General features: G+C 50.7%; 1 protein-coding gene and 1 non-coding gene across 2 annotated transcripts in view; both read right to left on the bottom strand.

Annotated features, from left to right (window-relative positions):
* Positions 1-1080, bottom strand: part of LOC127003711 (uncharacterized) — a 53018-nt gene extending 51938 nt beyond the window's left edge. The window contains exon 1 of the mRNA XM_050870647.1: positions 884-1080. Within this exon, the coding sequence (XP_050726604.1) occupies positions 884-887 (4 nt within the window). The 5' untranslated portion in view covers positions 888-1080. The remainder of the gene's footprint in view (positions 1-883) is intronic.
* A 16044-nt stretch (positions 1081-17124) lies between these two features.
* Positions 17125-17196, bottom strand: Trnae-cuc (transfer RNA glutamic acid (anticodon CUC)). Its single transcript has one exon. It is a non-coding gene; the product is annotated as a tRNA-Glu (tRNA).
* Between the last annotated feature and the right edge of the window lie 442 nt (positions 17197-17638).

The following is a 17638-nucleotide window of genomic DNA, read 5'->3' as shown; positions in this document are numbered from 1 at the left end:
AATGAGCATAATCACATCATAAATAAGCAACTCTACCCAAATAAATATTTTTAGAGGCTTCATACAACTGAGATAAATATGATGATACACATTTTAACTCCTTTTGGTCTGGTACCTAACTTTAAGGGCTGGTAATTTGCATAGAAAGGAATCTTGTCCACTCATATTCTGCAGTAGAGGGCTAATTACTCACCAGGTGAGTAAACCAGGTGATTAAACCATTGAAATCACAGCTACAAATAAGTAACATGCGACGCAAAATTATTAATGCTGAACAGCACTTAAAAATCTATAAAAAAAATAGGTGCCAACTGTCAGAGTTGGGTGTAATTCTGAATACGCACTCATCTTTCAGACAAGCTCTGATGGAAATTAATTTTAATTAATATTCTTAGATTTTGAATATTTGTAGTGAACAGCGAGTGAGTGCATATATATATATATATATATATATATATATATATATATATATATATATATATATATATATATATATATATATATATATATATATATATATATACACACACACACACACACACACGTGTGTCAGTATCAAACGGCAGTGGTTATCAGATTAATTAAAATTGACCGAGGCTCTGGGTGAGGGATTGTTAGCCCTTTCAGCGCTTTAAAGAGCTGTAAAGACCCTGAATCTATATAGGGAGTGTGCAAATGAGGCATGTTTTCATGGGGGAGGGCGTTATGCAAGCTACTAAGCACTTATCCATCAAGACCTTGTTCGGAAAGAGGAAATTGATGTTAATAGGACAAAGGAAAGACTTCCCTCGTGATTTATCACTTCCTCTCACACTACTGCGAACTTGCATACGAGCTACAGTATGAACCAGAACTAGAGAAGGATTGTGACTCGATGTCTTACCCATATTCGTATAATGAGCCTTGGATTTATCAAGGATGTAACAAAATCACAGTTCTTCCGTCTTCAAACTTTCGTTAGCCTGTTAGAACCACATTATCGTGTAACTGGCAGCCAGGAGCCAGCTGATCCAAGGTTGCGCTTCCGGGCAGACCAAATTGTTGTACCGTGGTGTGAAAATTATGGCATTTTTCTATAAACTCTAGCGCCTCAGCCAGCTCAAAGGGTCAACGGAACGAAGATGGGCACCGCCGTCACGCGCTGCTATCCATACGCTCCAAACTTTACCTATAAACTATGGTAGTTTCACTAGTTTGCTTGTACGCATGAATGGGGTATGTTTATCCTTGCCAGTTGTCACCACCGACTAGGTCTTTGAGCCCAAGCTTGAATTATTCATTTAATTATTGTAAATTACCTGTTGTTTCTCTCTGACTTGTAACAATTTTCAGTTGCGGATTTACATTAAGGCTAATAATAGGTTGCCCCCGATTATTAGAAGATATAAGCCGATAAGTAAAAATAAAAAATGTGTGAAACAAAATACATTAATTAAAAAAAAAGTCTAAGAACGTTGATTTACTGAAGGCAGCCATAACTTAATCAGTCAGTCAATGGGGGCATACGCCGGGGGGCATCCCCTTGCTTCGACGCGACATGGCAAAAGGCAGTTTTCCGCTGATGGTTTGGCCTAGGATTCCTGTGTGATGAATGACGCCCGCCCCTGTAACCTCCTGATCTCCTATCAGAGCCCTGTCTTGAGTGTGTTGATTCCCTACGTTTCGCGAAGCAAGAATGTTCAGAATGTCCTGATTGTTTGCAAAAACTACAGGTGAGAGATGCCTTACTTTGTGCCTGCAATGCTGCGGCTGTTGCGAGGGGTTGATGGTGAGGGTGTTCTTGAACCTTGACTTCTAACTCTGAGACGAAGTCAACCAACTTCCCGCTTGGTTTGAAGGTCAAGGGAAGGGCGGAACGGCGGTTCTTCTCTGAAATATGAAATAAGTAAAAAAACAACTCGAAGGCTGTCTTCACCTGGTGCTTTTGCATACAGCCCCCTGGAAGCCACTGCGCGTCTTCTAGGCTTTTGACACAGTCAACCGCCAGCTGATTTGCCTCAATCATGGCGTCCCAAATCAGCTTAGTTGAGGAATTTTTTTGGAAGGACTCAACCGTGTGTGCCATCTGTCTAACGATGCTTGGTTTACTCCCGCCCCCTAAGATGTTTATGAAATTCCTTTTAAAAACCTCATAGTTTACTCCAATGTCCCCCGAAGCGAACGCTGAGGACTGCATCAAATTTTGTGCCCGAGAGCCTGGAAGTAACCGGGACCGAATGAAAGCGATTTTATCATGATCTTCCGTAATGGAAGAATTTCCGATGGCAGACTCACAAAGATCTAGGAACTGTCTCGCCGAAAAATCCGCCTCGCCGCCGAAGAACTGCCGAATACTGGCGTGAGTTGGAATGACCCGAATCGCGGGAGGGGGGAAGTGGGGTGTGGCCCCGGCAGGAGGGGGGGGAGGTGGATCGTCAGGCATTTTGATCGGCTGAGTGGGGGTTAAGTATTCAGACGAACCCGGAGGTGAAGGGGCTCTTTCCCTTGGAATTGATGAGTATGTAGTGCCTGAACGTAAATTTACAACATTAAGATCATTGGTGTTTGAACCGTGCGCCCCTACCTCCTCACCTGAAGGCCGAGCCAACTGGTTAAAGGTGTCGCCAAGTTTGGCGAGAGTGTCTTTGTTCATACTATGGTTTAAATCAGTTACAATATAGGAGCATATTTTGATAGCTGTAAATAATAACGTAACGTGTCTGAATTAAAAGTTTTCGCCGAACCCCTAAAAACAAGAAAGGATGGCTAACAAGGTGCCTGTTAGACGTAATAGAAGTTAAGGTTATAACGGAATGTCATAATGTTATGGGTATATGAAATAATAATTATATTAAAAACAGCGGGGTTTTTTTTTTGGGGGGGGGGGGGGAGGAGAAAATTAAGTGAGTATGCCTTTAAAGTGCTGGTTGTCCCTCGAGCGGCGAAAGAGAAAACGGAACAAGGGCACACTTATGAAGATGAACTTTGATCAGGGAAATCACAGTTTTACCGCTAGCAGACAATAAGAAAGGATCAATATCGTATGCGAATGAACGTTACTCTCACAATTATGACTGATTAACAGTGTTAGGTGCACAGAAATAAAAAGGTCGTGCCTCTGCTCGAAAGAAAACTGAAAAAAGCTGAGCCGGCATATTTTGACCAGAAGGGAATATCCACAAATACCAAGATTAATCAGCTGATGTAGTGTAGAGGGCGAAGGGTGGCGACGCCCTGGGGTACGTGCAGTCTGGGGAGTCGCGTTGGAAGACCTCGGCCGCGGCAGGAGCGGCGGTGAGAGTTGATGGAAGGGCGGACATCGGGAGACTCGTAATGGCTGCTGGAAACTGCTGACGAGGCGATTTGACTGGCAGTGTTTTGGTGCCGGAACACTGCTGCCAGACGTAGGACGGCTGCGGCGTTCTTGTTATATTGAGAGATGGGCCGCGGTGGCAGATATGGCGACTTGGGTGTGTAACCTCTTGAGAAGACGCCTTGCAGGAACAGTAGTGGGAATTGCTTGCAGTCACCGGGAGATGTCCGCGGTTGCCCTGGTTGACTGTTTGCCGGAAGAGGTTTGGGCCGATGCTCCCGGCAGCGGCGGTGTTGCCCCCAGCTGTGGTGCGAGGGGCATGTGGGTTGTTCCAAGGCCAGTGGGGCGTGCCTCCTCCTGCGGGCGGAGGGCTTGGAGTGCTTGTAGCAGGGCTGGCTTGTAGCGGGTTGGGCGGCTTGTAGATTGTGGCCCTCGCTGTCGGCTGCGTAGGCCTGCTGGTGGCTCGAGGCTTGACGCCTGTATAGAACTTGTAGCTGACGCCTGTAGAGAGGTTGTAGCTGGCGCCTGGTGAGTTGCCGCGGACGGCTGGCTTGTGACTTCTTTCTTCCTTCTACGCCTGTCCCCGGAGTTTGTTGGTGAGTTCTTGTGGTTTGGAACTTGGAGGAGAACGAGGTAGCGAAGGCGCAGGCGCGGTGGGGACCGCTGCCAACCAATATGTAACGGTGTACAGGGGGGCATTTAAAGGGCGTTGATTAAGACTTCAGCTTCCTTAAGGCGAATATATTCTTAGCCTATATGTACAAGGAGCGTCGGAGCGAGAGCGACTGCCGTTGTGTGTCAGTCGGACTCTCGTGAAGGAGTGACGAGTTACAGGTTGGAAAATAATTGTTACAATTGGTCACGTATGTCAAGGTGACTTTCAAGCTTGATGAAATGCTTTGTATACAAACTGAGACGGTAAACACTGACGGAAGACATTCCTATAAGGTGGTGTGATCTATCTGTCGTGGTTTTTTTCCATTGACAATTGTATGCCTAATTCGTGGTGATATTAAATAATAATAATAATAATGATAATATATATATATATATATATATATATATATATATATATATATATATATATATATATATATTTTTTTTTTTTTTTTATATGTATTTGTAGTTGTAACAAATGTACGGAAGTGGGGGTTGCCTCAGCGGAGGGGTCTCGGAAGTGGGGGTTGGGGGGTCAGCCGGGTGGTTACGGAAGAGGGGGTATCTGGACCCCCCTACCCCCCCCTCCCATCTCTTTCACGTTTTCACCCCCCCCTCTCCCCCCCACCTATCCACCCCCACCCCCCACCCCTCTCGGGCTAGCGTACGGAAGCGGGAGGGTGACGGGAGTAGGGGTGCCCAGCAGGGAGAGGGGGGGTGACGGGAGAGGGGGTACTTGAAGGGTTAAGATAAGATCGTGGGCTCGAATGACCACAAGATTATAATCACGGAAAAGGTTAAAGACGTTAGGTTAATGACCAGGCTGGAATATGAATTTACTCTCTAATGCAAGTCCGAAAATAAAATAAAAAATCGCCATTGAACGTAAGACTCGATAAATTATTTAAGTTCTTGCTAGGTGTATTGTATCATTATCTTCTTATTTCTCATTTCTTAACTTGTTTCTTCTTATTTCTTTCCTCAATTTATATATTTTTTTTACTCCGGTTATTTGGTGCCATCTAACCCTAAACACTGCAGCACCAAGTATTTTTTTTCTGATTTTGCATTAATTAATGTCTTATATCTCATTTCTTAACTTCTTTCTTCTTATTTCTTTTCTCAACTTACATTTCTTTATATTTTCTGCCTGCTCTTCGGTGTCATGACCTTAGACGTTGCCGCATCGAGTTTACCCTTTTCCCTAGATCAAGATAGCACTCAAAACGAAGGCAACCCAGAAACATCTTCAGTGAGTCAGCGAAGGGAAGGAAGAGAGTGCGATGTGAGAGGGAAAGTGGTACGGAAGAGACGGGGGAAAAGGCATAAAGTGAAAAAGGATCATGTGTGTGTGTGTGTGTGTGTGTGTGTGTGTGTGTGTGTGTGTGTGTGTGAGTGTGTGTGTGTGTGTGTGTGTGTTCCATTTCCCTCTGATTCTTGAGAAATCTGCGGCTAGCTCGAAATTTTGTGGTCCTACTTTTTTAGCCGAATATATGTTCCGAAGCGGAATTTAGTGAGGATTCTTATGGTATCTTCAAATTCCTCGTACGTCTATTAGTTCCCGAGTTACACCGAGAAAACTGTATTTTTTTTCTCATCAGAGTAGCCTAACAAATAAAAATCGCTCAAAGCTCCTCATCTACGTTCCTTAGAAAGATTGCCATATGTTACTATTAAGAAACTTATCCAAACAACTGACGCTCCCAACTTTGACGCACTTTCATCGAAAACTTAATTTTTAATCATTTTTCATTTACTTTTATGGCGCCTTTCGCGTCATCGTCTGCCAGAACCTTTTACCCTTGATAACACGAAATGCGTCATCGTGCGCGAGAGGGTTAAATAAGTCAGATTTATCTCAAATTCACTGTCTGGGCAGACAAATATTCGGAAAAGAGAAGGCAAACCAGTTAGTATATATATATATATATATATATATATATATATATATATATATATATATATATATATATATATATATATATATATATATATATATATATATATATATATCTATATATATATATATATATATATATATATATCTATATATATATATATATATATATATTTATATATTCACGTCCATATGGATATCTTGTTGATTTGGGTATAAATACTCCTGAATCCTTACAGTTTCGCTCAACTCTCCCTTCCATCATACCTTTCTCCCTCCCTCTTCTCTCTCCTCCCCCCTCCCCTTCCCTTTCCTTCCCTCGTGTTATTAAATAAGTCAGATTTATCTCAAATTCACTGTCTGGGCAGACAAATATTCGGAAAAGAGAAGGCAAACCAGTTTGTAGATATATATAAATATGCTGTATATTCACGTCCTTATGGATATCTTCTTGTTGATTTGGGTATAAATACTCCTGAATCCCTACAATTTCGCTCAAACATTGCTGGAGAGCCTCCCAGGTGAACGCGTATTCCAATGGTGAACTCCAGGAAAAAAGAACTTTTACACGTTCTATACTGCCAACATAACGAACCTTATGGTTTAAGCTCTCAGCTACTTCTGATCTTACTCTCTTAAGCCTTTGCAGCTGCTTTCTTAAACCCTCGAAGTCCGCCTTCCTGAAGTCGGGTATTAAGTGTTGTTTCTGCTGACTATATCCTCCCATTTAATATTAAATCTAATTTCCTTATGATCACTGTTACCTAATGAACCCCAAACCTCAATGTTGCTTATTATGTCCTCTCTATTAGTTAATAACAAATCCAAAATATTTTCTTCCCTCGTTGATGTTCTAATTAACTGCTTAAGGTAACTATCCTGCGGCGGGATATGAAAAAGAACCATGCAGCATGGAAAAACTGCATGGAAATTTGTGTGCCTGTGAGAACAAGACAACGCTTGCTGAGCACCCAATGATGATCACAAGGCTAAGATTCCCACCTGCGGGATATACTGTGAAATTTATTAATAATGCTAAAGCATATGAGCCATCTTATTTAGCATTCTATGACTTTGAGAGTATTCTCGTAAAGCCTTCTTCGAATGGGTGTAAAGAGACATCACTTTGCCATAGTGTATGCTTACATTATAGTGAATAGAAACGGAGAAACAGTAGAAAGCGGATCCTATTGTGGAAGTAATGCTGTAAACCATTTTAGCTGAACCCACACTGTTTTGTATATAGAACGAACTTACATTAGCTGAACTCACACTGTTTTGTATATAGAACGAACTTACATTAGCTGAACTCACACTGTTTTGTATATAGAACGATCTTACATTAGCTGAACTCACACTGTTTTATATATAGAACGATCTTACATTAGCTGAACTCACAGTTTTGTATATAGAACGAACTTACATTAGCTGAACTCACACTGTTTTGTATGTAGAACGAACTTACATTACCTGAACTCACACTGTTTTGTATATAGAACGAACTTACATTAGCTGAACTCACACTGTTTTCTATATAGAACGAACTTACATTAGCTGAACTCACACTGTTTTCTATATAGAACGAACTTACATTAGCTGAACTCACACTGTTTTATATATAGAACGAACTTATATTAGCTGAACTCACACTGTTTTGTATATAGAACGATCTTACATTAGCTGAACTCACACTGTTTTGTATATAGAACGATCTTACATTAGCTGAACTCACACTGTTTTTTATATAGAACGAACTTACATTAGCTGAACTCACACTGTTTTGTATATAAAACGAACTTACATTAGCTGAACTCACACTGTTTTGTATATAGAACGATCTTACATTAGCTGAACTCACACTGTTATGCATATAGAACGAACTTACATTAGCTGAACTCACACTGTTTTGTATATAGAACGAACTTACATTAGCTGAACTCACACTGTTTTGAATATAGAACGAACTTACATTAGCTGAACCCGCACTGTTTTGTATATAGAACGAACTTACATTAGCTGAACTCACACTGTTTTGATTATAGAACGAACTTACATTAGCTGAAATCACACTGTTTTGTACAAAGAACGAACTTACATTAGCTGAAGTCACACTGTTTTGAATATAGAACGAACTTACATTAGCTGAACCCACACTCCTGGAAGAAGTTAAAATTTTCTAAAGGCTACAATAAAATCAATATGACCGATGAAGATACGGCACGTCACAATGAACAAACTCACTGTCTTCTTTGTAAATACGGATTTTAAAAGGTAAAGGAGTAAAACATCATGACCATGAAAAATCAGGAAACAATTACATTGAAGCTTATTGTAATAGCTGCAACTTTCAAATGAAAAATCACAAATTGCAACTCACTCTCATTGCACATAATGCGGATTACGACATGTCGTTAATCCCGCGTGAATTAACGCTACCTGACTTGAAAATCAAACTAAGACCAAAACATTCAGTTCACAAATACCATGAAGTCATCATAAATGACTTGAGATTTATTGACGCGTATGTCTTTATGTCTGGTTCACTCGCGGCTTTAGCGAATCAATTCATCAGCAATGGGAAAGAGATGGGGGGGGTAGGGGTCCAGATACCTCTTCCGTAACCCCCCCGCTGACCCCCCAACCCCCACTTCCGAGACCCCCCGCTGAGGCAACCCCCACTTCCGTACATTTGTTACTACTGTTTGTGTATTTTTGTGCAGTAAACCTTTAAACGAACGAAAAACTTCTTCGACAATGGAGTCACCACCAGGTTCTCAGTTGTTTCACTGAACCTACACTGACGGCCTTAACGGAATCACACGGCGTTATACCAGCTATAATGTATACATATATATGCTGTCTAGAAAACACACAAACAGTAATGTATGGTTTTCTCTGTAGCGGCCTAAGCTGCCGCTACAAATTGGTGATCTCCGGAGGGACAACTCGGTTCTTTCACACCCTGCCGACGCCGCCACCCGCGCCGCCGTCGCCGATGGCTATGGTCTGTCTCCCAAGTCACAGCCCAGCTACCACCCCTGGAGGATCTCCTGGTCCGCAGCAGGCCACGCTCCGCCTCCGGCCCTCCCCACGTGGCCCGTAGCTACCTCAACGCCGGCAGGATCCAGCACCTCGCCGCGTCCGGCCTCGTGACCTTCCCACGTGATCCGAGGCTACTCCGCCGCCGGTAGGCTCCCGCATCCCACCGCATCAGCCGCCGAAGAACTGTGTGGACGTTCCCGCCTTCCCCCCACGCACACCTCGCCTCGGGCCGCCCCCACGGACTCTGGCCCTCACCCACGCAGTTGTACCTCACCACTCCTAGCTCAGCCCAGCCCAGCCAGTTTCTTCGCCTTCATTTCTTTAGTCTACCCTTTGACTCACCACGTTCTCTTTTTCTTCTCCCACTCATCACACACTATTCCATTTCCTTACATCAACACATTTCCAAAATATTTCCTGCTATCGCTATGGGTCACTACATCATAAATACCTTTACTACATCATCACCAATGTTATGATAAAGTTTCTCAAACATATAAGAACACCAGATAATCAAAATTGTAAATACTACCGTATATCAAATCCTGTAAATAATTATTATCCTATTACAAAACATGTATATTCTCGAAAATAAACTAGCGTGAGCCGCGGTTAAGGGCAGACGGGCAGCTCCGCGCTCCCTCTTACCTGCCCGGCAACTCTCTCGACCACGTGTTCTCGCGCGTTTGAAGATGAACTCCAAGAGTGACATAGTGCTTAACAGTGCGGGAAAGAGAGGAAGGGCCTCCTCTCCGTCAGCGTCCCCAGAGAAGGACTCGTCACCGAAGAAGGCTCGCGACCACGTCCGTAACTTGCTCGACGACTGGAGCAGCGAGGGGTGGTCGCCTGAAGGCGCCGCTTGCTGTCTTCAGCACGACCCGAGGGAGGGCAACGCCAGTGATTTAGGTTGTGACCCACTCGACCTGTCCATCGCCAGCGTGAACGAGGAGCAGCAGCAGCAGCAGGACGAGGACCAAGAATGGACGACCATCACGAGAGGTCGAGCTCGCCACCAGCAACCCCCGAGGTCCTAATTCAAGCTGGGCAGCCTGGGGGACCACGACAGCGCCTACCAAGCCATCACCGCCCTCGAGAGGGAGCAACCGAGCCTGCGGATGGAGGTAAGGCCCAACCTCCAGGGCGAGTACGTCCTTAAACCCAGGGACGAGGAGTCCGCGGCACTCCTCCGCCGCCTCGCCGAAGAAGGGAACAGGGTGCTCCTTCTCGACCCCAGCGAAAGGAGGCATAAGGTGGTGCTGGAGCGCTACCCTCTCGACCTCCCCCTCGACGCGGTGGAGGCTCACCCTCAAGTGGTCTCCGCCCAGCGCCTGTGCTCCCGGAGGGACAAGGAGCCCACAAGGCAGGTGCTGTTTGTGTTGGTGGGGCCGCCGCCCACCAAGCTAGACCTCGGCTGCTGGGGCAAGTGCCACCTGCGCCCTTACCAAGGTGAGCCTGTGAGGTGCTTCATGTGTCAGCGCTACAACCATCTCGGGGCACGGTGTGGACACGCCGTCAGGTGCGGCGTGTGTAGCCAGCCCCACCCTACGGAGGAGTGTATCGCCCGCCACAAGGCCCACGAGGCGACTACCGCCAAGTGTCCCAACTGTGGGAAAAGCCACCACACGTGGAAACCACGGTGCCCCGAGAGGCTCCGCAGGCTGCCCCGGCCACATCGACGGCAACAGCAGCAGCCCCAGGCGCTACCAAGGCGGCGACGACGGCGCCGCCCCAGGGCACCACGCGGCCAGCCCCGGCAACAGGCCTCCCAGCACCAGCAGCAACGGCAGCAGCAGCCCTGCACGGACGCTCCACGAGGCCAGCCCCGGCAACAGGCCGCCCAGCGCCGGCAGCAGCAGCAGCATCAGCCCCGCACGGACGCTCCACGAGGCCAGCCCCGGCAGCAGGCCGCCCAGCACCGGCAGCAGCAGCCCCATCCGGATGCTCCACGTGGCCTGCAGCAGCAGCAGCAGAGGCACCAGCAGCCCCCACGTGCCCAGCCCCAGCAACAGCGGCGGCAAACTTCCTGACCTGCCCCGCCTCCAACCAGGTCAGCGTGGGGTCAACGGCAGGTCCCCAGAGACGCCTACACCCCATCCCAGTCCTCATCAAGGCCGAAAGGAGGGATAAACCGGAAGGACCGGAAGGACGCAATGGTTCCCCCCTCCCACCATCACCAACCCGAGCAAGGAGGAGCAAGATCGCGTTTTCCACGCAGCAGCGCACAGGTCGGAGGCCCTGCCGGCTCCGCCCCCTCGACGACTGGCCCGCCACCAACAACGGCGGAGAGACGCGCCATGACCCCGAGCGACCCTCTCTCATGAGCCTGTCTCCCTCACCGAGGAGACACGCGCGGTGGTGAACGCCATCATGGCGCGCATGATGCAGCTGTTGGCGAAGCTCCTCGCCAGCCCTGGCCACGCCCCCGCCAGACAGGAGGATCTGGAAGCGCTCCTCCGCCAGGAGACGGTTACAGCCATCTCTGAGTGCGGCCTCCAGTCACCACACACCTCGAGGGACCCTTGCCTGCGCGCCCTCCACCCAGCAGACCCCTGCCACCACCAAGATGGAGAGTCGCGGTGCTAAGAACGCCGCCTATACGGGACCGCCTGCGGGTCCCCCTAAGCTCAGAGTCCTGCACTGGAACGTGCAGGGTCTGCGTCCCAAGAAGCACCAGGTGCTGCAGGCCGTCTTCGAGGAGGACTTGGATGTAGTGCTCCTCCAGGAGACCCTAGCGCCTGCCGACTTCGAGTGGCGGGCTACAGCCTCCACTCGCTCCACGCCACAGACGGCACTTGCGGCTGTGCGGCGCTGGTGAGGAGCGCCATCCCGCACACTAGAGTCGCCGCCCCAGTCCACTGCGGGGATGGCGTGGAGGTTCTGGCGTTGGAGCTGCACGTGGGAGGCCTCCGGCTGCTTGTGTACAATATTTACAGGAGCCCGAGACACCAGCTGGAGGCGGGAGAGCTGCTCACCCTCGCCTCCCACACGAGCCTCCTGGTGGCGGGCGACCTGAACGCCCACCACCCCATGCTGCACTCTCCGTCCCGAGCCAACGAGACGGGCCGCCACCTGGCAGTCCTGCTCGAAGACATCCCTCACGTCCGCCTTCTCAACACAGGAGAGGCCACCCACACCCGAGGGGGCAGGCTTGACCTCACGCTGGCGTCGAGAGACCTGGCGGCCGGCGCCACCTGGCAGGTGCACCCAACCCTCACCAGTGACCTCTTCGCCACCCTCACCACACTCCCACTCGCTCCGCCCGCTCCGCACCGCCCTCCTCCGCGCTGGAACCCCAGGAGAGCGGACTGGCCCAAGTTTCAGTCCTCCCTCGAGGAGTGGTGGGCCGCCTACCGGCCCCCGGCTGACCTCCACCAGCAGGAGAGGGACCTGACGGCGGCCATACAGAGGGCAGCCGACGCAGCCATCCCTAGGAGTGCTCCAAACCGCCGTCATTGACCTGACTGGTGGTTTTACACTGAGGAGGTGCGGGAGCACAACCACCGCGTAAACGTCCACAGAAAGCTCTACAAGAGGCGCCCCAACCCCACCAACTTGAGACTCCTGCAGGACGTTGTGACCCGCGCGCGGCAGGTATCCCCGAAGGCCAAGGAGACCAAGTGGTTAGAGTGGTGCTCCACCTTCAGCCACCACACGTCTCTGGGCCAACTGTGGAAAAGCGTGAGGACGGCTTCCGGCGCTGCCCCGAAACGCCCGGCCGCGCACCCACACCCGCAGCAAGAGGCAGAGAGGCTCGTCACGGTGTTCACCGCGCGGGGCTCCAGCAACCAACTTCCTCCCTGCACACAACGCCTCCAGCAGCAGCTCCAGCCGCATCGCGACGACGCCGTCAGGGTGGCGGTGGAGGAAGCGGACGAGACCGATCGGCCCTTCACCCTGCGGGAGCTAGAGCGGGCGCAGAGGCATGGCCGCGACACAGCAGCGGGGGCGGATGGCGTGCTGTACTCCATTCTGGCTCACGCCGGGCCAGCCGAGGACGCCGCGCTGCTGGCCGTGCTCAACGCGTCGTGGACGGCGGGCTGCCTGCCACCCGCGTGGAAGGAGGCCGATATTCAACCCGTCCCCAAGCCGAGGGAACCCACCAAGCCCAGGCCCATCTCCCTCCTCAGCTGTACAGCCAAAACGGCAGAGAGAATGGTGCTGGCTCGGCTACAGTGGCGCTTGGGGCCCCTTCACCCACACGTATTCGGCTACACCCGCGGCGTGAGCACGGCAGACAGCATCCTCACCCTGCTGGCGCAGGCCAACCACCGCCCTACCGTTGTAGTCTTCCTCGACCTCGAGAAGGCTTTCGAGCTAGCAAGTCCTGGGGCCGTGCACGCCGCTCTCGTGCGAAAGGGGGTGCGGGGAAGACTGCTGGCTTGGCTACGGGACTACCTACCTGCAGCACCGCCGCGCCAGAGTCAAGTTCCAGGGCCTGAGGTCGAGCTCCCGGGAGTTCGAAAACGGGACGCCACAGGGCAGCATCCTCAGCCCCCTCCTCTTCAACCTGCTGATGGAGCAGCTGGTGGCCCTGCCCTTCCACGACGGCACCGTCCTTCTGAGCTACGCCGATGACCTCGCTCTCGTGGTCACCGGAAGGGGCAACAAGCTCAGGAGGACGCAGCAGGCGCTCGACCTCATCAGCGGGAAGTGCGAGGAGCTGGGGCTCAAGATCTCGGCGGAGAAGTCCCGGGCCATGATGGTGAAGGTGGCAGACCCAGCCTGGCAGCTCCGCGTCCAGGGAGTCGAGCTGGCGTGGATCGACTCCTACCAGTACCTCGGAGTGTGGGTGGACAAGCGGCTGTCCTTCACAGCCCACGCCACCTACCTGAGGGAGAGGACGCAGGCCAGGCTGAACGTGATGCGGGCCATGACACGACCCACCGCGGGCGCCACTTTCTCCGGCCTGCGCCTGTACTACGTGTAGGCTGTCCGCTCGCTGGTGGACTACAGCGCTCCCGTCCTCGTAGCGCTCTCCACCAACCAACAGGAGCGGCTCGAGGTGGTGCAAAACACCGCCATGAGGACCATGCTGGGGGCACCGAGGTGATCCAGCGCATGCGTCAAATAGACCAGTTTGGTGCCCCTCTCCATCAGAGTCCAGCAAGTCATGGCCTGCCGCGTGGCCAGGGTGCTTCACCGTGACACGGAGGGAGTGGCGCAGAGGAGGCTGCGGCTCGCGCTGGTGCAGGACGAGACGTTCCTCCGCCGCAACGCGTGGCTGTTTCACGCACAGCTGGCCGTCCACAGCCTCGTCCGCATGGAGGGCTGGCCCTGGCCACAGGCGGACCTCCCTGCCCCCCCCTTCCGCGACCCGCCCCCGTGGGAGCTCCCCTCCGCAGAGTTCACCGCCACTCAACTCCCCGCCAGCAAGGCTGTCTGTCCCACCGCTGAGCTGGGGCAGCACGCCCTCATGGCCATGGCGCGGGTCACCGAGCTAGGCTGTGCTATCTACTACACCGACGGCTCGGTTGACCCAGACAGCGGAAGGACGGGCGCTGCTGCCATCACTGGCGGGACCGAACTGGGCGTGCGCACCTCCGACCACTGCTCCCAAGGGCGGATCCAGCCTTGAGTTTTGGGGGGGGCCAACTGTTCATCGACGACGGACTGTACACATGGAATTAAGTCACATCGGATTGCATTGTGCTTTTCAGGGGCCCCTGTTCCTCTACCCCTATTCTCAGGGAGCGCGCTCAGCCACCGCATGTTATATTTCTGTTTATGAAAGTATTTCTTGTACATATAAAGGCAGAGAAGTTATTCAGTTTTGTAAGGATTTATTTTTATGTAAGCTACAAACACGCGTAATATGTAGCCTAATATGTTTATGTATTCCATATTTGTACAGTGTTTATGAAAGATTTTCTTCGCATATAATAGCAAAAACACATTCAGTTTCGTAAAGAGTTATTTTATGAGCGTCAAACCTGCGTAATATGTAGCCTAATGAGTGTATATATGCCATAATTGTACTGTGCTTATGGAAGCTTTTTTCTGCATGTAATAAAAAAAAACATTTATTTTCGGAAGAAGGTATTTTTTATGAGAGTCAAACATACGAAATATGTAGCCTAATATGAATAATCGAGCTGGTAGGAAAGGATGCCTACGTACTGTGTGATGGCGCGGGGCGAGGCAGGAGACCAAGGCCCAGGTCAACAGCACCCGCACGAACAAGTGCGCTCGGCTTGGCCGAAAATGGTACCTCAGACACTTCCAATATCTTTCATCATGAGGAGCAGAGGAGGAAGGATTGGCGATGAGATAGCAGTAAAAACTATTATGTTTTCGTTTGAAATTACCACACAGGGCATTGGTGAACAACAGCAACACCTATTTTTCCAAAAATTTGCAGTATCGCTCGCGCGCTGGGAGAGTGACAATAGACCCCTAGCCCGAGGTTTATGGGCTAAAGATTCGACAGCGCACGCCCTGAGTAAATTCTATATTTAGAAGTCCTTGCTGAAGCTCAACCTTGGTATTTTCCCTAATCGCTGATTGGCCGAAGAGGCCTTCCTTCTCAGCGCTTAATTAATTCCGATTCGCTTGTGCATTGAGGCCATAGAATTGGATTTTGTTTTATGTAGTAGAGCGATGCAGTATCGACTATCGAGTTCTACATGATATGTATATGATTGAGGGAGGCTGACAGTATCTGTAACGAATTTCTTTGGGGGGGGCCAAAACATACTCTCAGAGCGTTTGGGGGGGGCCATGGCCCCGTGGCCCCCCCCCTGGATCCGCCTATGACTGCTCCACCCTGCAGACCGAACTGGTGGCCATCCAGCTGGCCCTGGAGCACGCCCACCACCGTCAGGAGGCCACCGTGGTGCTGCACACTGACTCCAAGTCGGGACTACAGGCCCTCCAGCAGCCGCAGCCCAAAGACGACGTGGGCCTCGTCACCGCCATCCTGGGCAGCCTCCAGAGCCTCGCCGCGCAGGGGCGGCGGGTGAGGCTCAACTGGATTCCAAGTCACGTGGGGGTGCTGGGCAACGAGACTGCCGACGCGGCCGCCAAGAGAGCTGCGGCGAGTCCCCAGGTGACTAAGCACGTGCCCCCCAGCCTGCGGCAGGTGAAGACTCGAGCCAGGCGCGCCGCAATCCAGGCGACCCGCCACACACACCAGCAGCTGGAGGCCAGAAAGAGGCAGGCGGCATGGTACGCTGCCGCCACCTACTACCAGCCGCTCGACGCCTCCCAGCAGCAGCCCAGGGCGGACGGCGTGCTGCTGCAGCGCGTCAGGCTGGGTTTCTGCGCCAGGGAGGAGCTGTACGACGGCTTCCAGGGGCAGGAGTGCGGCCACTGCGGGAGAAACAGCCGCCACCCTCTGCTGCACTACCTCCTGTCCTGCCCGGCCACCGCCGCCCTCAGAACACAGTCGCCAGCACTCGCCCAGCCTTCAGGCGGCGCCCTCCATAGCAGACGCGAGGCCAGGGCGGCCCATCTCGTCCGCCACATGCCCAGGGAGGTGATGCTGCGGGTGCTCAGGGCGGCACCCTCGCCCCGCTGACCTGACCTGCCCGCAACACGCTCACCACCACAGGAAGAAGTCTGTGAGCAATACAGCGCCCACACCGACACTCTGATTCCCTCACCGGCGGGCTGGTGCCCGCTTTGCATATAATATTGTATATGTTTCTTTTTTTTATCATGTAATGTATGCGATTTATGTGCAATAAACCTTTAACTAACTAACTAACTTCTTCGACAATGGAGTCACCACCAGGTTCTCAGTTGTTTCACTGAACCTACACAGACGGCCTTAACGGAATCACACGGTGTTATACCAGCCATAACGTATGCTCACTATGCTGTCTAGAAAACAAACAAACAGTAATGTTTGGTTTTCTCTGTAGCGGCCTAAGCTGCCGCTACAAGGCATCGCACCCTCTGTGCACCGATCCTTTTTTTTACGTCTGTATATATATATATATATATATATATATATATATATATATATATATATATATATATATATATATATATATATATAAAATATGTGTGTGTGTGTGTGAGTAATTCACCTCAGGTATCTCTCGAGACAGCCATCCGTTCCCCTACGGAGGAGCACAGAGCTCATAGTACCGATCTTTGGGTAGGACTGAGCTAGACCACTCACACACAATACACAGCGACAACGAGGTCACAACTCCTTGCCTTACGTCGCGTACCTACTCACTGCTAGGTGAACAGAGGCTACACGTGAAAGAAGATAAACCCAACTTATCTTCACCCGGCCGGGGAATCGAACCCCGGTCCTTCTGGTTGAGAGCCACACGCTCTATCCACTGAGCTGCCGGGCCGCATATTCACGAGAAGTAGCACAGATTTTCAGCCCCGCGCTCCGCTCCGAATCGCCGGCTGCCTCTCAAACTCCGCCCGCCTCCTCTGGCTCAGCCTCGCTGGCAGTGTCTCTCTCTCTCTCTCTCTCTCTCTCTCTCTCTCTCTCTCTCTCTCTCTCTCTCTCTCTCTCTCTCTCTCTCTCTCTCTCTCTCTCTCTCTCTGTGTGTGTGTGTGTGTGTGTGTGTGTGTCTCTCTCTCTCTCTCTCTCTCTCTCTCTCTCTCTCTCTCTCTCTCTCTCTCTCTCTCTCTCTCTCTCTCTCTCTCTCTCTCTCTCTCTCTCTCTCTCTCTCTCTCTCTCTCTCTCTCTCGTCTTAAACATTGTGTTCATGTCCAAAACAATTAAGCTTTAATAACTATGGTTTTCACCTGCAGATACAAAGCATTCAACACCTGCCATCTCC

Source organism: Eriocheir sinensis, chromosome 26, assembly GCF_024679095.1.
Source record: "Eriocheir sinensis breed Jianghai 21 chromosome 26, ASM2467909v1, whole genome shotgun sequence".
NCBI classification, from domain to species: Eukaryota; Metazoa; Arthropoda; class Malacostraca; order Decapoda; family Varunidae; genus Eriocheir; species Eriocheir sinensis.
This window is presented reverse-complemented; position numbering and strand designations above follow the sequence as displayed.